This window comes from Lupinus angustifolius, chromosome LG02 (genome assembly GCF_001865875.1).
Source record: "Lupinus angustifolius cultivar Tanjil chromosome LG02, LupAngTanjil_v1.0, whole genome shotgun sequence".
Lineage (NCBI taxonomy): Eukaryota > Viridiplantae > Streptophyta > Magnoliopsida > Fabales > Fabaceae > Lupinus > Lupinus angustifolius.
In genome coordinates, this window is record NC_032010.1 from 8,548,070 (window position 1) to 8,572,829 (window position 24,760).

General features: G+C 32.5%; 2 protein-coding genes across 4 annotated transcripts; both read left to right on the plus strand.

The window, feature by feature from the left end:
- Positions 12,358-17,565, plus strand: LOC109335112 (uncharacterized membrane protein At1g16860-like). Of its 2 annotated transcripts, none has more exons than XM_019571187.1 (5): positions 12,358-12,448; positions 13,285-14,227; positions 14,455-14,610; positions 15,928-16,139; positions 17,110-17,565. In XM_019571187.1, exons 2-5 carry the CDS (start codon positions 13,364-13,366, stop codon positions 17,300-17,302), a joined length of 1,425 nt encoding a protein of 474 aa, XP_019426732.1. In that variant the 5' UTR covers positions 12,358-12,448; positions 13,285-13,363; the 3' UTR covers positions 17,303-17,565. The 2 variants fall into 2 exon arrangements, with proteins under 2 accessions (XP_019426732.1, XP_019426739.1); XM_019571194.1 differs by having other exon boundaries at positions 12,363-12,432; positions 13,282-14,227.
- LOC109335127 lies at positions 18,625-20,781 on the plus strand. Of its 2 annotated transcripts, none has more exons than XM_019571215.1 (2): positions 18,625-19,196; positions 20,304-20,513. In XM_019571215.1, the coding sequence occupies exons 1-2, from the start codon at positions 18,928-18,930 to the stop codon at positions 20,500-20,502; spliced, it is 468 nt and encodes a 155-aa protein (XP_019426760.1). In that variant the 5' UTR covers positions 18,625-18,927; the 3' UTR covers positions 20,503-20,513. The 2 variants fall into 2 exon arrangements, with proteins under 2 accessions (XP_019426760.1, XP_019426752.1); XM_019571207.1 differs by having other exon boundaries at positions 18,778-19,196; positions 20,298-20,781.

Here is a 24,760-nt window from a genome sequence, read left to right on the forward strand (position 1 = left end):
TTACCACATTAATGGCAAGTGAAGCGCTCTTTACTCTTGCCTTTTCTGGTCGACTCGCACGCTTCTTTCTTCTAGAAACGTTTGAAGCATCCTTTCTTTAGGAATTTCCCGAATTTGCGTACGATAAGGCTCAAAGTTTCTTCGTCTACATCTGAATCAAATTCATCTTCTTCTCTCTCTTCTGTAGATTGAGACGTTGTTGCCTTGAGAGATATACTTTTCTTTTTGCGATCTGATTCTTCGTGCATAGTCAGGTGTCCAAGCTCCATTTCGTGCTCTTGAAGTTTTCCGAACAATGTCGCCAAAGGCATGAAGTCAAGATCCTTTGATTCCATAATTGTTGTTTCTTTTGGTTGCCATCTCCTATCAAGACAGCGTAAAACTTTGTTAGTAAGCTCTCCTTTGTTAAACAATTTATCCAAAGCAACTAAATGGTTAACTATATGAGTAAATCGTGTTTGCATGTCACTGATAGATTCATTTGGCAACATACGAAATAACTCATATTCTTGTGTCAGGGCATTCAGCCTGGCACGATTAACTTTGCTAGTGCCTTCGTGAGTCACTTGTAAAGTGTCCCATATTTCTTTAGCACTTTGGCACTGTGAAACCCGAAAGAACTCATCATAGGATAAGGCCGATGTGATGATATTTTTGGAACGCAGGTTATACTGAACCTTTTTTGCGTTCATTATCGGTCCATAGACTTTTCGGTTTATCTTTCGGTTCATCATCCACTAAATTTTGTGAAACGAAGGGTCCGTTGACTACGAATTCCCAAATATCCGAGTCGATGGCCTCTATAAAGATTTCCATGCGAACTTTCGAGTAGGCGTATCCTTCACCACTGAAAACGGGAGGGCGGTTAATAGATGCGCCATCACCGCGAAAAGGGTTGGTGGAACTAATTTAATTTCCCTAAAGGATTACGCGGATACGGTTGAGCTAGCACGCCGTACTAGCTCTAATACAACTTGTTAGGTATTAGTGACAGAATACACCTAGAAGGGGGGTTGAATAGGCGTCGCGGTTCCCACTTACTGTTATTCACACTAAAGTCATATTCTGTAAAATCACTCAGTTAATCGATTAAATCAATGACTTAATCGATTAAGTCGCCTAGAATTAGTAGTTGCTTAATGGCTCAATTACACATCCAATTACATATTATACAGAAAAGATATAGCAGATATATTTGAATAGAAATTATCTTTATTTGGCAGTAATACTATATCCAAAATATCAGCTACAATAGGCAATTAAAAACTACTTACAACAGTAAAGAGATAAGGGAAAGAAACAGCCGGCAATAAGGTTTTTATATTGGTTCGTTTTGCGGTCCACTGCAAAACTACATCTAGTCCTCCCCTCTGATCTGGGAGATTTTCTTCACTAAAAATTGAAGTCAATGTATCTTACATACACACTTCCAATTACAAGACCTTGAATGCTACCTTCTTGAATTCCCAGAACCTCTACCTTTGTTTGACCTTACCCAATCGCCTACGGAAACCTTTCCTACGATCCAGCCCCAACCAAGAGTATGTTCTAAGCTCAAGAGCTCCAAGTCTTGGTGAAGACTCTCTGATCTCGTTGGTGGTATGACACCAAGAGACGACTTTCCTTGTTACACAAACAACACAAAAAAACAGAGTAATGTGAAGCACTAAAATAGCTCAAATATTACAATTAAGAACAAGCTATTTACCCTATACAAATATCACAATTATTATGAACATGTATAAGATCAGAATCATGCTATGACATGTAATTTCTTCCCTTAAGAAATCTTTAAACAGTAATGAAATAATCATGCAAGAAAAAGATAGAATGATGAACACATTTGATCATATGCAACGGATAACATGTTAATCCTAAGCATAATACTATCTCACTCTAATCTCACATGCAATTCTCTCTGCCTATATGACATACAAAGAATACGAAAATATGCAACTTAGCAATTCTAAAATGAATGAATATATGTTTTAAGCATGGTGTAAAAACACAGTTTATATAGAAAAGTTGTTTTGCACCCAGTTAATCGATTATGTTGTTTGTTAGTCGATTAACGGGCTGTTGGAGAGTAACTGAGTTCTGTTTTTTAGTTATCTGTTGAAACTATTAAAAAAAAATTCACGTTAATCGATTAATGCTTCATTTAATCGATTAACTGGCATATTTTCAGTTAAGGTGTTAATTGGTAAACTACCTAGATGTTATGCTTATCAACTATACATGTTTTACCTTTATGTTATGCCTAAAATGCACAAATAACATGTATGATTAATGCATAAACATGTAATAAACTAGATGACATGTCTCATGTAAATAATATGATNTATGCTTATCAACTATACATGTTTTACCTTTATGTTATGCCTAAAATGCACAAATAACATGTATGATTAATGCATGAACATATAATAAGATAGATGGCATGTCTCATGTAAATGATATGATAATTTTTAGAACTTGTAACATTTTCATCTAGGTGCACCTAACCTAGACTCAATAACTAAGACACATCTAAGACTCTAGTCTAGACATGAAGCTCTTGAATCTTTGGCATGTTGATTTTTTGAGGTGTCTTTAAGCTTTCACTAAGTCCTTTGTCTTCATCAAAACATAGGCAAGCTAAGTGCTATCTTGACACATTGCACTATCAGGTATTATATGTCGATGATATACTGCTTGCTAGTAGTGATATGGGACTATTGTATGAGACCAAGAGATTTCTAACAAAGAATTTCGAAATGAAAGATCTTGGGGAAGCTTCTTTTGTATTAGGTATTCAGATACTGAGAGATCCCTCTCAAGGTATCCTAAGGTTATCAAAAGAAAGCTATATAGATAAATTCCTGGATAGATTTGGCATGAAAGACAGTAAACCAGGGAATACCTCTATAGCTAAGGGAGACAAGTTTAATCTCGAACAGTGCCCCAATAATGACCTTGGAAGATACGAGATGCAAAATATTCCTTATGCATCTGTAGTGGGAAGTCTAATGTGTGCTCAAGTTTGCACACGTCCCGATATAGCATTTGTTGTGGGAATTTTGGGCAGATATTTGAGTAATCATGGAATGCATCATTGGAAGGCAGTCAAACGTGTTATGTGTTACTTGAAGAGAAAAAAGGAGTACATGCTCAGTTATCGGAGGTCTGAGAATTTAGAGATCATTGGATACTCTGACTCCGATTTTGCTGGATGTCTACACAGTAGACACTCCACCCCTAGATGTGTGTTTGTATTGGCTGGAGGTGATATCTATTGGAAGTCTGTGAAACAGACGCTTATAGCTCCTTCAACCATGGTTGCAGAGTTCATGGCTTGTTTTGAAACATTAGATCATGGCATATGGTTGCGGAATTTTGTCACTGGCTTACGTGTGGTCGATGGTATTGAAAGACCACTGAGGATTTATTGTGATAACAAGTCCATGGTTCTTTACTCCAACAACAATAGGAGTTCTACAAAGTCAAAATTTATTGACATAAATTTTCTAGTTGTTAAAGAAATTGTTCAAAATGGACAAATTTCCATAGAACATATATGGACAAATTTTATGCTAGCTGATCCACTAAGGGTTTGGTACCTAAAGTCTTTCATGAGCATGTTGCTCATATGGGTGTTGTTCCTTACGGTACCTTAGTTCAGTGGGAGTCTATATGTTTTATGATTTACTTTGGATGTTGTATACATTTTTTATGCATAATAAAGTTGATGGTTTATTGTTCCATTTTGAAATTGTGCATTGTAACTATTGTGTTGCAATTAAAGACTTTGGATTGATCTCACTAAAGAATAAAGAAGGACCAGTTGGAAATAGACATGTTTGACACATTGCATGAAATTTCCATGTCACTCATCCATATTTGATCTATGTCATTGAGTATATTAATATGGTGATCATCGTGGTCGAGTCACGCTTGCATGTGATAAAGTCACGGTGGTTCCATAGTTGATATATGAGATGGACTAGATTGTATTAAGGAAAAGTCTAAATGTAAATAGCATACGGATGCGCGCCTAAAGAACATGTGATATAATTGTATCAGGAAGATATTAAGCCCAAGTGGGAGATTGTTAGAAATTTATAATTTCTAATTAAGGTGGGCATCATATATTTGATACAATGGTATCAACTATTTATTTTGCGGATTACATTATAAGTGATCTAATTACTGGCAAGTCATAGATTTCTAAAAGCTAATAATGGATATGGACTTAATGGGTGATACCCATCAGGTTAACCTATAGGGGATAATAAGAACCCTATAAGTTAACGCATAAAGAAGGTTGTGGTCTCCAACACGCCAAATCAAATTCAGTTTTCTCCTCTCCCCATTAGAATGAAAACGCAAGTCCCAAGAGGAATTAGGGATTTGGTTGAGGAAGGCCATCATACCAAAACCCATCTCAGAAAACGCAGATCATAGGATTACATCCAAGAACATGGATTCAGGTATGACACTGCATCATTTGTTTCATATATGTGTGCGAGAATCATGAGATTCAAGATCCTAGGATTGGTATTTCACCAATCATAAGGAATTTCCCAACAGAGTTAAAATCTATGAAACAAAATGAGATTTGGGACCTTGTTGAGTTACTAGAAGATTGCAAAACAGTTGGTTGTAAGTGAGTTTTCAAAACCAAATGCGATTCTTATGGTAACTTAGAACATTATAAAGCTAAACTTGTAGCAAAAGGCTATACTCAGAAATATGGCATTGACTATAAATAGACATTTTCACCAGTCTCTAAGAAAGAATCACTTAGAATTATCATAACATTGGTGGCTAATTATGATTTGGATTTACACCAAATGTGAAAATGCATAGAGTGAAGACTTGCATATTTGATGATTGACTTTGGTTTTGATGAAGACAATGGACATACAAGAAAGCTTGAAGATCTTACAACAAACAACAAGTCGAAGACTCAAGGATCACATCTATACACTTAGGACTTTGTAAGTTTTACTTTATTAGAAGTCTTAAGATGATTGCCTTAGATCGAGTCTAGGTTAGATAAACCTAGGCGGGAGTCTCACAATAGCTTTAACATAAACAAGATTAAAATTGATACACATCATCTAGATATCAAATGATAAGTAAGTTCATGCATCTACATACATAAATTTGTGCATTAAAGGTGTATCATATTTGAAAATCATGTAAAGTATGATCATATGTCATATAGGTAGTTTACCATTAATCAAGGAATTATATTTTACACAATATAATCGATTATGTATTATGTTAATCGATTATCGGAATTACAATGGCTAATCAATCTGAAACCTATGATGCTTTAATCGATTAAGTCATTGGTTAATCGATTAAGTCATAAAAGACATAACAGAAAATAAGTTTTTTAACAGCTCGTTAATCGATTAAGTCACTGAATAATCGATTAATGACATTATATCTGTGGTTTCTATAAATGCTGTAATTCTGGCCCATGTGGCATAACTTGCATAATTTCAGAAAATAGTTTAGAGTATACATTTTCATATCTTACATCACAGTGAGGAAGTGCATTTAGAGAACTTAGAGAGTGAGAGCATTCTGAATTAGGTTTAGAAATTCAAATCATTGCATGTTTTCTCTAGGTTTTAATGCATTGCATTCTTGCATACTTTCTTGATTTCTTTTAGAGAAAAGTGAGGAAAATCTTTTTTCTAAAAAGTGTGCTATTTAGTTTTAACGAAAACCTTATGCATTAGATCTCATTAGATTAGGTTCTTGTGAGTATTATGCATAGTGTTTTAGAATGGAGTTTACATTGTTTTATCTGAGTATTAAGTACTCAAGAAAACTCAAAATCTATATTGAACAAGGAAGTTGATCTCTTGGTGAATTGTTTCACTTCAAGAGAGATCTTGATAATCTTCAAATAGACTAGGAGGTTTTGGTTCGAGCGATATCGAGGTTGGGGCCAAATCACGAAAAGATAGGAGATCTTAGTAGACGAGTTAGATAGGTCAAACCAAGGTTGTTAAGCTCAACAGTTCCAAGAAAGAAGCACTTATTTTTCTATTTTTGTAATTAGAAGTGTGTGTGTAAAACTTGTTAGGTATTAGTGGACCGAACACACCTAGATGGGGGGTTGAATAGGTGTAGCAGAGCTCAAGTTCCGCTTTTTGGGTTTTTGCACACTTGCTGAAAAAATGCCCAGTTAATCGATTAAGCACTATTCATGATCGATTAAACACAATAAAAATAGAATGCAGAAAATCTTGTTTAACAGCTCTCTTGCACGGTAGGTTACGAGAAATCACGCAATGATATAACAAATATTTTTACATAGAATTAAACTAGTTATAGCACAGAACCAATATACAAATTATAATGTTATATCATACAATATTACAACTTGAAATGTAAAAGAGAAAGGGATAGAAAAGATTGCGCAAGGATTTTATCCTGGTTCGTTTTGCAGTCCACTACAAAACTACATCCAGGCCTCCCCTTCTGATCTTGGGAGATGTTTTTCTTCACTATAGAACACAATGTATAGTTACATACACACTTCCAATTACAAGACTCGAAAGCTCATTTCTTAGAACCCAAAGAACTTCGTCACCCTTGATTTGACCTTTCCTAAAATCACCTCCCAAGAAAACCTTTCTTACCGCGATTCGACCCCAGCCAAGGTATCGTTCTTTATCCCAAGACCTCCAAATCTTTGTGAAGAACACCTTACCTAACTGCAGCTAGGATTTTCCTAATCCTTGAATTACAACGCTTTGAGTTATGAATGAGTACTTAATACTCGGATTTTACAATAAAGATCAAAGACTAAAACCTAAGCAAGAACTCACAAGACTTCCTAGTCTAATATGAATGTACATGCATGAGGTTTCTGAAATTATGCAATCATTAAAAACTATCTCTTTTCTTTCCAAGAAACACAAGAATGATGCAAGAAAGCTTTTCAAAGAACATGCAAGATGAATATGAAACTTAAAGCCTTAGCATGATCTAATCTTTCTTCTAATGCAACATGTAATATTTTCTCCTAAAAACGATGTAAAAATGTATAGATTCTTATGCCACATATGTTGAGGTTTTAGTTTAAATATAAAACTGTCTAAAGTCTCAGTTAATTGATTAAGTACCCATTTAATCGATTAACGGGTTGTTGAAAATAACAGTTTTCAGTTTTTCAGTTTTCTGTTGAAACTGTTATTCTATTAATCGATTAACACTATTCATAATCAATTAAATAGTGTCTGTTAATGGATTAATAGAATTCATAATCCATTAAACAGTATAAAATCAACTTGTTAATGCATGGTGAACTACCTATATGATATATGCTCATGCAATACATGATTTCCATATATAATACCTTTAATGCACAAAATCAATGTATTCAAATGCATGAACCTAATTATCATATATTCCTAGATGATGTCTCATTTTAGTGGATTAATTACTTTATTAAGTCTTGTGAGACTCACACCTAGTTTTACCTAACCTAGACTCAATATCTATGGCAAGTATCTTAGACTTCTAAAAAATAACAAAGAATTATAACCTAAGTCTAATAATTCACCACTTGAGTCATCGGCATGTTGTTTGTTGAATGATCTTCAAGCTTGTCTTCATGTTGGTCTTCATGTTTGTCTTCATCAAAACATAGATCAATCTCCAACGTTGCACTTCACTTTCAAAACTTATAATTGCAATAGTGATGAATAATCTCCCGAGATAAGAAGGGGATGTCTGGATGTAGTTTGCAGTGGACTGTAAACGAACCAGGATAAAAATTCCTTCTGCACAGTTTTCTAACCCTTATCTCCTTTACTTTTGTGATTTATATTCTTATTAATTGATTGATTATGTGATACTTGTTATAATCTGTTTTAGTATCATTATGTAACCTCTATAATAAATTAATTGTATAAATATTGGTAATCGGTTATTTGCGGTGCAAGAAACCATAAAATCAAGTAGTGTAAGAATCACGATAACCGATTATCCTCAAGCATAATTGATTAAGTCCAGCACTGGTTAATCAATTAAGTGTAGTAACTCTCTATTTTGCGCAAAGTATCAAAAAAGCGGAGTAAGTGATCCGCAACACATATTCAACCCCCCTTCTAGGTGTATTCTAACCTACTGGTACCGAACAAAATGGATGTGAAAACCACCTTTATAAATGGGGATTTAATGGAAAAGGTCTATATGGATCGACCAATGGGATTCAAAGAGAAATAAAAAAGAACACATGGTGTGTAAAGTTAAGAAATCAATATATGGACAGTTGTATCTTAAGTTTAATGATAATATTGTATCCTTTGGGTTTAAGGAAAACATTGTTGATCGATGTATATACCTAAAGTTCAATGAGAGTAAGTTTATCTTCTTGGTTGTATATGTTGATGACTTCTTGCTTGCATTTAATGATCTTGGTCTTTTAGATGAAACTAAGATGTTTCTCTCTTAAAATTTGAAATGAAAAATATGGGTGAGGCAAGCTATATGATTGGAATAGAAATATTTCATGATAGATCACAAAGAATTATAGGCTTGTCTCATAAAGCATATATTAACAAAATTTTAGAGAGATTCAGAATGAATAAATATTCAACATCTCACATTCCAATTCATAAAGGAGACAAGTTTAGTATCATGCAATATCCAAAGAATGATTTGGAACGGAAGCAAATGGAAGAAATTCCTTATGCATATATAGTTGGGAGTTTATTATATGTTCAGACTTGTACGTGACCAGATATTAGTTTTGTAGTTTGAATGTTAAAAGGATACAAGAGTAATCCTAGTATATAACATTGGAAAACTGCAAAGAAAAGTCTGAGATATTTTCAAGTACAAATGATTGCATGTTTATTTATAGGATATTGAATCATCTTGAAGTGATTGGATATTCAAATTCATACTTTGCAAGATGCATAAATATTCAGTTATATATGTTTATTAACTAGAGGAACTATCCCATGGAAGAGTGTGAAGCATATTGTCATTGCTGCATCCACTATGGAAGTTGAATTTGTAGCATGCTTTGAGGCCATAGTTCATGTTAAGTGGCTACAGAACTTTATTTCAGGACTTAGGTCAGTCTACTGTAATGTCAAGCCACTGAAAATTTATTATGATAATTCCCTAGCAACCTTTTTTTCTAAAAATGACAAGTACTTCAAAGGTGCTAAACTTACGGAGTTGAAATACTTTGTCGATAAAGAAGAAGTTCAGAAACTTACAGTGTCAATTGAGCATATTAGTACTAACCTTATGACTATAGATCCTTTGACGAAAGGGTTACCGTCCAAAATATTTTATGGTCATGTTAAAAATATGGGCATTATGTCTACTAATGAATGTTGAACATTATGTTATTAATAAAATCTCAATGTTTGACACTTCAAGCTCATTAATATTTAAGTTTCTGATTAATATTTTATTTTCTCACTTATGTATACATATGAGAATGGTAATGTTGAAAATAAAATTTTCTTTCTAAATGACATTATTATGTGATTCTCATTTAATGTGTCATGCTATGAATAAGGCTAATATAATAGTACATGGAAGGGACTATATCGAATAAATGATGTACAACCGTCATGACTCTTATTAGTGCTTGTTCTTAATCATGACTTGTAATGTAATGAATATGAAAAACATATTCTGATTGTGCGTATTATGTTTGATATATATCATATCATGAATTGTATTGTTACATGAGCCAAGTGAGAGAATGTAAGAAATCCCTCATGTTATATGAATGGATATACTGTTTTTTTTAATGGTGTAACTCATGAATGTAGCATTGTGAATGAAATGGTAAGACTCTTGGGAAAAATTCTATATATAGTGTTTGATGGAAGCATTATACTAATCTGAAAATGACTTTAAACATTGTCTCTATCTCTGCCCATAAAGTTTGTCTCTATCGGCAATCAATAAAGGAAGAGCGTAGAAAGAAAGGGAAAGAGATAGAAGAGTTTCTCTGTTGACGAAGAACACCAAATATCAACAAAAGATGATTGTGTCGCCGTTAATTGAGGTAATCTACAACCATTCTTATTATGTGAAAACTATAAATTCTTAAGATTCATTTATCATAGTTTTCATGATAAAACTAATATTAATATATATATATATATATATCATTTTTTAAATGAACAATAATCCTACAAAATGAACTTATATTAAAAACTCTCCTACATCACACAAAAACATGTGCTGGAAAATTTGCTTAAAAATATTATATAGAATGATTTACAAGTTGATTTTGTAAAATCTATAATTACTTTTTCAATCTTCCTAAATAAATATTTTGTACCAAAAAGTATATCATTATATTGATTAAAAAATAATTATTTAAATAAAAAATTAATAACTATAAATTTTTCTCAACAATCGCAATAAGTAACCCATGAAATAATATAAGAAACAACATATCGCCTCACTATTTTATTTGCAGGCAGTAAGAGTGTAAGGAGGAAATTTAGCATGACCTTCGTTTTTATTTTTTTATAAACTTTAGCAGGACTAATTAGGCAGAGCCTCACAATCTCAAACATAATCAAGCACTAGAAAAAAGGGCTAAAGTAAATTAGTGCAGGATAGCATAATGTATAATTGAAAGCAGATTAAAATGTGTGTTAGTTTGGTTGAGGGGTTATTATCAAATCTCGTTATGGTGCCCTTTCTGTTAGATGAGATGGAACTATTAACTTTATTTATTTATTATGGGATTAATTAATCAACTACTATATTGTTTTTGTGCGTTGAAAATAAGAGTAATGAGTAACAATGATACAAGAGTTTATGTAGCATTGGTGAGGAGATAGATTGTAATTGGTTGTGGAGGCTCATAAATTATCATTTTATATCCCATTGTCATCTCTAGCCCCTTACTTCCCAAGGAATCAACACAAGAATATTGTAAAATAAAAAGTGTGTTATTCATTATTATGGATAAAAAATATTAACATATCCAATTTTACACTTAGGCTTGCAACTAGCTTCACCTGGTGTGTCAAGAAAAAAAAATATATGCAATAATAGTATATCATTTATATATTGTTATTATATTATCTATTATTCATATGTAATCATCATCAACTATTTAAAAAAATAATAAAGTGAATAATAGATAATATATTAATTTTGTATAAATCTTAATAAAGTCCATAAATAATACACTATTCTCGTTACTCTAACATTCTCTTTTACATATCTAATACAAAACTTGATTGACTAGATCTAATTGTTAAACCTAAATTCAATTATAAACTTGATGAATCTAATCAAGATCAAGTCAAACCAAGTGAATGAGTAAGATTGATATTATTTAGTAGGAGCATGGTTATATGAGTGATAATAACTAGAGAAAAGAAAGACAATTTTGGTGAATTTTTGTAGTCGATGATGATGCTCTTTAAACGGAAAGAGAAAAGCAATTGCTAATAATGTCATTTTATGGTTCACTGTTCAATATTTTTAATAATAAATTAATGATTTTTTAAAGTCCTGAATCAGCATGCAAGAAATGTATAGAAATAAGTTAAAGATTGTTACTAATTACTTTTTAATATAAATGTTATTAAAATACCAAAAAGAAATAAATTAACATTTAAAAGGCTTTAAAGAGTAGTAAATTTCTGAAACCACTTTTCGGTAAAGAAAAAACTCCTCAAATAACTTGGGAGATCTCAAGTTAGTGAAATTACACATATAGAAGGTTAATTAAAAAAGTGAATAAAGATAAGTGATTTAGTTAAGTTGTATCTTTAATATATAAATATATATAAAAAACAATGTGAGGTGTATTGAATGGTAAAACAAAAGGAGAAAAATCTATACATTCAAAGTGCAAGAGTTTTATATATTACTAGTTCATCCTTCATTATTTATTTCTAATTATTATTGTCTCTTTATATCAACCCTATATAAATATTTTCAATTATTCATTCATTTGATTAGTTTGGAAACCAAATGCATTGCAACTGCACCCGTTCCTTTGCTATATAAATTTGTTAATTTAGGAAATTTATGATTTATCTTGTGCATTCACCTTATATAAATATTTTTAGGAAAAATAGATGTATGAGTTTTATATATTATATTAATTCATGTTTTATCTTATACTTTCAATTTATATTTTATATAAATATATTATTGTAAAGATAAAAAGATAAAATAGATGGAGTTATCTTATGTTGGTTGGTTTGGTAGTATTTGTGGGACGAGACAACCTACCAGTTGTTGCGGCTGTTTGAAGAGAGAGAAACTAACAATGATTTATACTAAAATACTTGTTTTTGTTTAGAGAGAGAAGTGGAGTGTGGTGACTGCCAATAACTAAGATATTCTCCAGGAACTAACTTCTAATCTGCTATGCCATGAATGATATATGAAGAAGAACAGATCTCACACTCTTTGATTATTCATTCTTTTTAAGGTATACCCATTTCCTTATCTTAATAAAGTTTAGATCTTTTTCTCTTTCATTATTCCACATTGCCATTTGCATTATCAGGAGGGTAGATCTCTCATCAGATCAGATCCACTCACTATGTCTTCATATTTTCCTTAAAAATCTCTCCTTTTCCCTTTTTTTCTTCATTTCACACAGTCACTACTTTTATATTTAGGACTCTCATATTATTAACCATTACTTTTACATTTTTCTTTATTCTTTGTATACAGGTGAGGTGTGAATGTCTGGTTTTTTTCATTAGTAGACCTTTAATCTTGTTGTTTCCTTCATTGTTTTTATCATACATACCCTTTTTTGGTTTCTTACTTTGCTACAATTATTTTACTCAATTCCATAACTCACTTGCTTATAAGTTTTGATAGTTCTTTTATCCCTCTAAATTCAATCACTTAACTACGCCAATACCAACAAGGCATTGATCTAGTAGCGTAAGTTACTTAGATCCAGAAAGACCAAAAGGTCAAAGGTTGGATTCCTAAGAGCGACACCATAAATGATTAGTTCCTTACCTAAAAGGTGAGAGGATACCCTTCGTAGTACCAATAGAACTTAACTAAGCTAATACTTTACCATGAAACCCAGCATTGTTATTCTATTGCCTTTATTTAGTTTTAATATGCTTTCTAGAATGTGAATGCCATTAATCTTAATTAATGTCTCAGGAAAAATATGTTTTTACTTCCTAAGTCTTATTACATTAATCTCTAGTCGATTATAGATATCTGCACATCGAAGTCAACAACTATGGCTAATATTCTGTTTACTTTAATTTTCATTTCTATTTCACTGTTATACAGTTTTACTTGGAATACCTCTTCAACAAGCTGGTACTGTTTCTTATTTAGCTACCTCTTTGAGCTCCTTTGAAAAAGCTCGATGGGTTCAAGATTCCCATCTCATCAGCTCAGCAATGGCCTGTTTGTATCAGGCCGGCCTGAACAGCCGAAAGAGAAGCTACCAACAATGAGCTCAGTGGCCATGCCTTATACTGGCGGTGACATCAAGAAGTCAGGAGAGTTAGGGAAAATGTTTGATATTCCCACGGATGGTTCTAAATCTAGAAAATCTGGTCCGTTAAATAGTGCTCCTTCAAGGACTGGATCATTTGCAGGCACTGCTTCACATTCCGGACCTATCATGCAAAATGCAGCTGCCCGTTCTCTTTATACCACATCGGGTAACATATCTGCATCAGCCTCAATGAAAAAGACCAACTCTGGTCCATTGAATAAACACGGGGAGCCGATCAAGAAATCATCTGGCCCTCAATCTGGTGGAGTTCCACGCCAAAACTCTGGTTCAGTTCCTCCAGTTCTTCCTACGACTGGTCTTATTACATCTGGCCCGCTAAACTCATCTGGGGCTCCGAGGAAGGTGTCTGGTCCATTAGAGCCTACAGGATCAATAAATAAAGCACATAGTTTCTCTGTAGCACACAATCCTGCTGTGACCAATCTTACCCTGGATGATGAATATTCCTTTAGAAGGAACATCCCGAAGCCAATACTATGGTCTGTGATTCTGATTTTTGTTATGGGAGTCATTGCTGGCGGTTTTATTCTTGGAGCTGTCCGCAATGCCATTCTCCTCATCGTCGTAGTCGTTCTTTTCGGTGTGGTTGCTGCATTATTCACTTGGAATAGTTGTCGTGGGAGAAAGGCTATTGTTGGTTTCATTTCTCATTATCCAGATGCGGAGCTTAGAACTGCCAAGAATGGGCAGTTTGTGAAGGTTTCTGGGGTATGTAACTTAGTATTGGCATATGCATGTTATACAACAACTAATTAAGTATATAGTCCCTTACACAAACATTCACAGTTTCACACCTTATCCATGCTTTGAGTATTCATTTTTCTTCATTCATCCATTGGCTGGTGGATAAGTGATTTTCATGTAACAGATATCAATGAATTTAATGGTTGAGTGGTTTCTCTTGTCTGGAATTTAATACTTTTGCTCTCTTGAAGGTGGTTACGTGTGGTAATGTTCCACTCGAGTCCTCCTTTCAAAAGGTTCCTAGGTGTGTATATACATCCACAAGTTTGTATGAATATCGAGCTTGGGATTCAAGAGCAGCCAACCCAGAACATCACCGTTTTACATGGGGACTCAGATCGGCTGAGGTAATTGCAATAATCTATTCAATTTTATTTCTTTTAAGATTTCCATATTTTCAAAATTGTTAAATGTTCAGGACTTCTAGCTATATATTGGCCATGGAGGTGAATTAGATATTGTGCTTTCAGATTGAATGTACAGTCTTATAGTATCACTTTTTTTCTGCTTGTATATATAACCTTCAACAAAGGTCTTTACTTCCGTTTATACTCTGAGTTCATTTTTTGTAAGGTCTCATTTCCATTCGTCTCTACAGAAAATGTATCAAGGTAGAACCCTTCAAGATATTTAAACTTTTCCTTATTGATATTAATGTTTTATATAGCATGCACACAAAATCATGTTCCATCATTCAATTAAATAATTTGTTAGTACAGTGGGGTACATATAGGGGTAGCAAATGGATGGATTGTTTGAATTGTGAATGAATCACCATGGATGGACAAAAAGATAAATTTCTAGTCCATTATAAAACTGTTAGTATCATTCGGTCCATCCATGAACCAATTTAATGGATTGAATGGACAAATATCCAACCCATTTATTTAAATCTATTGAAAGGGGAAAAAAAGCTTTATTATGATTGTGATTTCTCTGTACTTTCCATCTCATCTTTCTTTTGGAACCAGAAAATATAAATAGAAATATTAAGTGTTCAAAGAAATTTTTCTTGCCAGCTCGTTTCCGAGTTAGTGCACTTCTTTTTGCTGTTGACTGAGCAATTTGTTGAGGCTTTTTATGGTAGCTTTATCTGCACTTCAACTATTGACTATATTTCATTACTCATTATATCTTCATGCCTGATATGATACTAGATTGTGTGTGTGCCTATTTGGAAAATAATCAATCCAAGTTCCTTGTTGTCATCTCATTTGAACTGTTTTCGGATGTAGGCAGAGCCAATAATTTCATGTTTTTTGGGTGATTATGTAAACTGTATATTCATCAAGAAAATCATAGAAAGTTAGCAACCAATACATCAAGAAGGTTTATAAAACTACTGTGAGTATACCTTCTAAGAAGGCCCCTCATGTACTTCAACCATACTTCTAGCTATTCCTTAAACAAAATATCACAGTAATTTCATTTTGGGTAATTTTTATTCTTGAGGGGTAGAAACATTAAATGGTGATAGAACTTTTGTAAAAACTTCAACGGATGTTCTAGAGATGTCGTGAGCCTTATGGCCCCTGTCGGCTCTGTCCCTAAATGAGGAGGACTAGATCTGTCTGTATCAAGATGCAACTTGTGTATGGGAATTTTGCAGTGTAATATGAGACTTGATTGTTTTTAATATTTACATTGTATTTTATTCAATGCAGAGGCACGTTGCGGACTTTTACATTTCTGATTTCCAATCTGGATTGAGGGCATTGGTTAAAACAGGCTATGGTGCAAGAGTTACTCCTTATGTTGATGATTCTGTTGTAATTGATTTTAATGCAGCCAATAAAGACACGTCCCCTCATTTCCTTCGATGGTTGGGAGAGAGAAAACTTTCAAGCGATGATCGTATAATGCAATTAAAAGAAGGGTAATTGAAACTATTCGAGTTTAATCATTTTAAATTTGTTGTTCAGTAGGTTTAATTGCAATAGCAGCCACAATATTGTGGTTTTGGTAGTCTTCGCAATCATGTTGCGGTTGTGATTGTAACTGCATTAGTCACATTTTCTTGACTTGTCCTCAAATGCAGTAAATGCAACATAACCACAATCGCGGTTGTCGTTGTAACTGCATCAGCTACATTTTCTTGACTTGTCCTCAAATGCAGTAAATGCAGCATAACCACAATCGTGGTTGTGGTTGTAAGTTGTAATTGCATCAGCCACATTTTCTTGATTTGTGGTCAAATGCAGTAAATGCAACATAACCACAATCGTGACTACAACCACAATTTAAAACTACCTGGGAAAAAGGGAAGTGGGCCACTATTGCTAGTAGTAGTATTTTTTAGCTAAATTAGTTGCTAACAACGTTTGTGGTTTCCATTCTCTACTATGCTAGTTTTAAATTTCTTTTTCAGTCATGTATAAACTAGTTACTAGCAATAACTTTCATTGGCTTACATGTGCCAGATATCAGGTCATGCATGGGTTGAAATACCAAGTTACATAATTCATGTTATGCATCATGATATGATACCAATGATGACTGAAAAATGGAGTAAATACTTATTTTAGTCCCTTATGTTTTCGACTTTAGCAGTTTGGTCCTCAAAAATTAAAAAATGTAAAAGGGTCCCCAAATATTTCAAATGTGGGTCAAACTAGTCATTTTTAGCATATTTTAGAACACTTGATAGGGACTAATTTGACCTACGTTTGAAATTTTTTGGGGACGATTTTGGTTTTTCAATTTTTGAGAGACCAAACTGGTAAGGTCGAAAAACATGAGGGACTGAAATAAATATTTACTCGAAAAGGTGCATGAAGATGATAAAGTTTGGATAACCAAGGATGGTAAGAATGTTCTTATGAAACTGGTATTGATCCATTTTGTAGGTACATCAAAGAAGGTAGCACAGTAAGTGTAATGGGAGTGGTTCAAAGAAATGACAATGTGCTTATGATTGTTCCTCCACCTGAGCCTTTAACTACAGGGTGCCAATGGGCTAAATGTATATTTCCAGCTACTCTTGAAGGTATTGTTTTGAGATGTGAAGATGCTTCAAAGATTGATGTTATTCCAGTTTAGTTAGTTATTCAACAAACCTCTTAGGTATTCCATTCTTCTTTCAAGAACCATTTCATCCCTTGTTCAAAGTTGGTTTTGATGTTGTTTGTATTTTGTAAGCATGTAAGTGTTCTTGGTAAGTGTGGTGATTCTGCCATTGGCATTGGTCATTCTTCTTTTGTTCCATACTCAACTCTTAGTTTGTGTTGTATAGCTAATGGAAATTCTTATTCATTTATTTTTCCCAAGGATTTTACACATGTTAATGGACTTGGTTTTATATAGTGAGAAGTTGTGTATTTGTATTGTCCACATCATCTGAAATTATCTTCAAATTGTTCTCCTTCTGAAATTGCATATCAAGACTAGGCAATAAGTTGCATTTAAACAGGTGGTGGTTCGATAATAGAATATTATGGCATGGCATCGTTCAATGCATGCCGCTAATTCCACCCAATTGTGTTCATTGGTAAATACATTCTCAGTTATGTATTTTATCAAACATTTTTTTGTTTTGAAAGATTTTATCAGGATAGAGAAGTCATTGTAGAATGTGCTTATTATTTGTGGGTTATACCTTTCACAAGCGGCAATAATACAAAAATTGCGAGTTTTGCTGTCCTTATGAAAAATGTTTCTATAAATGGAGAGTGTAATATATATAATTATTATCATTTACTATTTATTTATATTATTTTTATGAGTAAATTATACTGGCACCTTTGAGTTTTATCGAAATTATACAAATTATCCCTCATTTTTTTACATTTACATAAATCCTCTTAATTTTTTATACTTTTTACTGATCACTCTAGCACGAAAAATAAGTTTAATTTTTTAAACAAAAAATGTGATAAATATAATTTAGTTAAACAAAACATGATATATTATGGTGATAAGTTCAAATAATATGAGTCAATATTTTATTATTATTTTTGGTTCGTTACGATATAATATAAGAGTAATTTAAACGATATTTCTTTAAAATTGTTGATGCATCTTATAACCAAAAATAATAAACATATATTGTTTGTATATTATTTGGACTTGTCTTCACAATATACTATGTTTTGTTTAACTTAATTACATTTATCATATTTTTTGTTTAAAAGAATATACTTATTTCTCATGTGTTCAGTGTAATGAAAGTATAAAAATCAGGAGTTTGTAAAATGAATGATAAATAATATATTGAAAAGTTAGTGTAATTTACTCTATTTTTATTGAAAAGTTAATGATGATTGAAAATGAATGATAAATAATATATTGATAGTGTAAAATAATTTTAGAGTATTATTGTATATATCTTTTTCTCAATGAAAAAAGTGTTAAACGAAAAGATATATGCATCCAATATATTTTGTTTGTTTAATAAACAAAGGATTTGAAGAATGGGATAATCTGCGGTACCAACCGAACAGATCAATCAGTGCTTATCTGAAATCCAAGTCAAAAAAATGTTTGTAGATAAAATAAATGTATAAAAGGTGAAACGTGTTAAGAGTATAGAAGATTGAAGAAAGCAAAAAAAAGACACATGTCTTAAGTACATGAACCTTGTATTACTAATGTGTCCATAAACTAACATAAGGAGAGAAACACATAAAAGCTAGCTAAGGGAAATGCCTTAGTTTCTTATTGGAAATATGCTATCATCAATGAATAAAGTTAGAGTGGTAGGTGGTGCTCTTTTATTTCTATGTGTGTTGTTATGCTTCTCTATTTCCATTGGATATGGAGATGATGAAAATGAAGAGCAGAGAAAGGTATCATATTTATGGGTCTGGGAGAGATTAAGAAGTGCCTATTCTATGTATTCCTCACTTTTTCCGGGTACAAATATTGGAAACTATTGGCATATGGTTAAGGCCTTTCTCAGTCATGCATATGCCCTTTTCTTTCCTCCTAATATTGAGTAAGCTTACCTTCCTTCATACTTTTTCTATTACGGAAATGATTTAGTATCCCAAATTGTATCTCTCAGACTAATTGTATTGAAGCAAAAATTAAAAAATAATAAATTTTTAATTTTTTTAATTAATATGACATGTTTTTATTGATTTGCAACATGGTTTGGGACAATAGATCTTTGGTTGTTCTATCACTTTCCATATCTAATAAGGGAGCATATTTTGGATGGAGATCATTTGTCTCAGATGATGTCTCACTCTATGTCCCAAGCCAATTAGAGTGTTCTATTTTATTAATTTTTTGCTTTTAAAAATTTTATTTTATCCATATGATAATATACAATTGGCTTGGGACAAGGAATGAGACATTATTGAGGACATGTGATATCCATCCGTATATTTTTTTATCCCAGAATATATATCATTTCATATACTCATCTCAGACTGATAAGAAACAAGTGGTACATGAGTGATGGATGGGGATCACCTGTCCTATTGGGTGTCCCCATCCAATCAAAAAAATTTATTTGATTAAAAGTAAAATTTATAATAACATAAATTAATATTTGTACACTATTCTATGAGATTTTATTAGTTTGGTACATTTTGGACAAAGGATCCTTGTCCATGAGTGATATAAACTTTGGTAAAGTAGATGTGGCTCCATCTAATAACAATCATGATAATCTCAGTACTTTTCCTGATATAATTTCTCTCATCTATTTTATAATCATTCATTACAAGTTTTTTTTAGTTGATCATTATAAAATACGGTATGAATATTTTCACCTAATGAGAAGGGATCCATTTATAATGTGTCACTTATACTCATTTTCAGTTATTGACCTTGTTTTTATCAAACAGTTGATTGTGGTTTTTAGTAGTTTATATCAATGGATGAACGACTGAAAATAATTTGAATGTGAGTGAAATCTTAGTGATGTAAGTGGTCCATTCTCTCAAATTCTATATACAAAATAGCTCAAAGTGGGTGTAGGAGAAAGTTGTAATACTTATGTATGGTGCACCATGTGATTCTCAATCTTAACCATTAATCTTATTTTAATGGAATAATGAGTATGGTTTTAAGTTTAGTTATGAACAAGTTTTAGGAGAGGGGATGAAGTGGAAACGGTGGCAGAAGATGGAGGTGTGAAAGAAGCTATATCTAAAAGCATAGGAAAGAGCAAAGCTACACTAGAGGATGTTGCAAAATCAGCAGCCAATATAGCAAAGGACAAGGTTGTCAACAACAAGAAGAAGACGAGCTTGTCCAAGAATAGAGAAAGTGAACACCAAAATGAACTTTGACTCTATTACTCTCCATTTTCATCTTCATATTGTTTACGAGTTAGGTTTTGGAAGAAGAGAAAAAGATTGTTTTAGAGCTATCTCACACATGTATTAGACTTTCAAGTTTTTGTTTCCTTCTCTTTCATCTCAAACTCAACTTGCAAACAGACTGCTTAGTGCCACTGAACCTGTTTCATTTCATTTCGTTTCTCCCCCTTTTCTTAGCAGATAAGAAATATTTGTAAGAACTATGAAGAGTTATTACTTAAAGTAGTGTAGTGTGTATGTTGCAACTGATATGGTACAAGAATGTCTTTACATTGAACTTTTCAAAATGATGCAATGTTGGTTGGTATTGAAGGAGGAATTAATGGTCCATTGTTGGTACAGTTTTAGACCTTCATACATTAATGTTGGTGTTTACTGCGTAGGTAGGTTGTATTGGAATTCAGGAATAATGGAAGAAAGGAATTATCAATTCCATTGATTGAAATTGAATACTGAATGTTTAGAAGAGAAATCGAATGAATGAGTCTACAAGAGGATCATGTTTTTATACAAACATTCCAAGAAGAAACTTCGTCTAATAAATTAAATAAAAATGCTAGTTAACTAACTAACTAGCTTGGATAAAAGGTAGTAAACATGAAGCAGCAGCTACATACATTACTGCAGTGACAGGCCATAAATCTTGCAGTCTTTAAAAGATAGAGTTGAGAATGTATAGTGCTCTATCCCCACTAAGAACTAGTTTGAGGAAATATAGCAACAACTTCCAACTATTCATTAGGGTCTTGGAGAAATCTAAAGAAATATAACACAACTAGAAATGTTTTGGTAGGAGAATGAATAGAAGAAATTTAGTGAAATTGAAAGTAATAATCTTCTTTAATAAGAACCAACATAATAAAAAGAAGAAGAAAGAAGATCAAATCAAGAATAACAGGAAAAAGAATATGATGGAAGTAATATGTGTTCAAGAATGACAAAAGAAGAATATGATAAAATATGAGTAATATCTATTGAAGAATATAATAGGAGGAAAATATGATGAATATAAATAATACTCAAGAATAACAAAAAAAAATGATAAAATATGAACAATATTTGTTTCACAAATAATAAGGAGAACGGAGAGAAATGTAAATATGAAGTTGTAAAAGAAAATGATAAGCAATCATACCAATGGTGATTTAAGCAACATAGAGAATTTGAGGTCTCCTTTGAGCAGCAAACTCAAATGCAACCTTTCCTTTTGCACATGCAACCTCTGAGATAATGAAATGACGGAAGAAATTTTTTTCTTTCTGTTTTCATGCATTTAAACAATAGAATAGGAACATCCCAAGCCAAAGCTTTTTGAATATTCCCATTGAAAAAAAGAAGAATGAATTTTGCTCTAATACCATATTGAAATGCAGGAAAATAAGTGAAGAAAGTAATGATGAATTTTAATGATTGAAATTAAATATTGATGAATTTACATGAAAAATTGTATGAATGGGTTTATAAGAGAACCATATTTTCATACAAGCATTATAAAATAAAACTTAATCTAACAAACAAAACGACTATCTAAGTGGAAAATAAAGTAGATAATAGAATTAAATAACTATATTCTTAAGGGTTACTTTGAGAGTTAAATTTTAGAGGGGAAAGAAGGGAAGAGGAAGGTTTAGGAGTCATCTCCAAAATCAAACTAGTGAATTGTGAAGAAAGAAGAATAACTATATTATGCAATAACTTATTTAAAAATATAAAACTGGGATATATTTGGTCAAATGTGAAGGGTTAAAAATACTCCCCATTTAATATAATAAATTTGATTTCCGGATTGGTCCATCCACCCTCACATCTCTGATTGAACTTTAAATTTAAAAATAGAACAATATGTGTGTGGCTTCACTATCAAGTGGCATGGTTAACACTTAACAGGATTAGTTATTATCCTAACTTGCAATAATTCTAAAAGACACAAAATAATATTTAGCTAAGTCACAATCAGATCGCTATCTTTAAGACGTTTCGTGGCACTGTCCAAAATGTGCAAGCAGACTATCAACCACACCGTCCATAAGATAAAACAGCTCATATCTATGTTATCAAATTCTTACTGCACTATAAAAATTGATCTTGACTACACCCATCACAATATGACTATTAGTGTCAATTCTCGAAATTACCATAATATGTCTATTAGTGTCAATTCTCACAATATGGCTTATGTGTCAATTCTTTTCCATAATATTGACTACCAGTCTCAGTTCTCGAAATGCCCACAATATGGCTACCTGTGTCAATTCTTTTTCCTTTAATACTAACTATCAATGTCAGTTCTCGAAATTTTCACAATTTAGTTGTATGTGTCAATTCTTAGTACCACGGAAAGAATGAGGAAGAAGTTTACCGAAAATGTATCAGCAGAAAATATGAGAGAAAAGGAAAAAGTTGAATGAAAACGCATTCAACTTGGGACAAGAAAATACGAAAGGAGGAAACTTCTATTTATAATATGGAAAATTTTCCAAGTTCTTCATCTCTCCTATGTGGAACTTGACAGTTGTTTTTTAAAAACTCTTCTATGTGAGACTTGAGAGTTTTTTAGATTTCATACCCAAAATTTCTTGTTAATGACTTCCGATAAACCTAGTTCCAACAATCCCCCACTTGAAATTAAAAAAAAAAATATTTCCGATAATTTTGTGGTCTTAATAAGATTGTGCATAAACAAATGTGTCATGCGACTTGAACCTTTGCATAATGAATAAGGTCCATATTTTACTAGAGTAACTCGTATTCTTGAACTCTATCTCTAGTATCAAACTATACACAACCTTTCCGAATGTGTATTCTGTAAAGCTCATGCATTAAAGGTCATGCACGTCTATCCCAGTATAGTGAACGCTCTAGAAATTTATGCCACTAAATTTCATAGGAAGTGGCCCCTACTTCTACATTCACATAGGTGAGTCTATCAAGAGTACTTCTATAGCCTAGGTACTCCACTTCAATTAGAGTCTAGATCTCATTAGGAGTTTAACTCATCCTTACATATGTTATAGGAATCATGCTTCTCATAATTTTATAGCAAGTTCATTCTTATATCACTTCACAACTTGTTATTACCCATTGAACCTATTTCTTGGGATCTCCAATCAGTTAGGTCGGATTATCATCATGAGTGATCCTCGTTCTAAGGGCAATAGTCTCATACTCTTAGAAGTATTATGAACTTTCTCTCTAGCTAGTCCTTTCGTCAAAGGATCTGCCTGTTAAGTTATTTTCACTGCATACATGATCCACTCTAACAGCTCCTATAGACAGTAACTCTCTAATGGTGTTGTGCTTACGACGTATTTGTCGTTACATATTGGTATAAAAGTGGTTCTCAATTTTTTCAATAGTCGCAGTACTATTACAATGGAACAATATCGATTTTTCCAATATGGGAATCTCTACAAGCAAGCTTCTAAACCAACTTACTTCTTTACTAGCTGTTGCTAGTGCTATCATCTCAACTTCTATAGTGGATTGAGCTAAAATTGTCTCTTTCTTGTTAGACTCTAGATAGTCCATCTCATCATTTATGATTTTTTGCCACAAATCAACATCCAAAGAAGTCAAAACTTCTTGGAGAGTTGATGGATTCCCCTCCAACATATAGACCATATAATAAGGTCTATACTCTCTAGCAGTTATTGCTCTCTTACTTCTTATAGGTTTTATTTCAAACCTTTTATTTTTTATCATTATCTCTAATCGCATGTATGTGACTAGTTGAAGTACCTCCACTATTCCTCAATTTGAAAATGAATTTATTTTCATTGAAATAAGCATTGTTAGACTCAACGATCACTTTTGCTTTAAGGTTACAAAACTTGTACACCTTGCTGTTTACAACATACCCAACGAATACATATTCATAGGCATTGTGAGTTTAGCTCTCTATGGTGATACCATCAGAAATTATTTCATGAGCAATTATATGTATCTCATAGAACTGATACTCTACTGATTTATAATCAGTCATATGATACTTAAGGTAGTGACTAACATCATTTTTTCCAGCTTTCTCAGTATCATATTTCTTTCTTTCTCAAGTGCATACCAAATTAATTTGGTAGACTTGTAAGGGCTGTAGTAATCACAGAGATCATTTGATAACCCATTCAGAATGAAATTCTTACAAAGGTAACTATTTCATTCCAGATAGCTATATCAATAGCTAGTTTATCCCTTTTCTTTTTTCTGCCTTTTCCGGTAGCACTTGGACGTC

What these genes read in the sequence shown, in the direction of transcription:
- LOC109335112 (XM_019571187.1), top strand. Translation starts at nt 13,364, where the DNA reads ATGGGTTCAAGATTCCCATCTCATCAGCTCAGCAATGGCCTGTTTGTA. An exon ending in AGTTTGTGAAGGTTTCTGGG is followed by an intron (nt 14,228 to 14,454) that starts GTATGTAACTTA and finishes GCTCTCTTGAAG; the next exon opens with GTGGTTACGTGTGGTAATGT. An exon ending in GGGGACTCAGATCGGCTGAG is followed by an intron (nt 14,611 to 15,927) that starts GTAATTGCAATA and finishes TATTCAATGCAG; the next exon opens with AGGCACGTTGCGGACTTTTA.
- LOC109335127 (XM_019571207.1), top strand. Translation starts at nt 18,928, where the DNA reads ATGCTATCATCAATGAATAAAGTTAGAGTGGTAGGTGGTGCTCTTTTA. An exon ending in TTCTTTCCTCCTAATATTGA is followed by an intron (nt 19,197 to 20,297) that starts GTAAGCTTACCT and finishes GTTATGAACAAG; the next exon opens with TTTTAGGAGAGGGGATGAAG.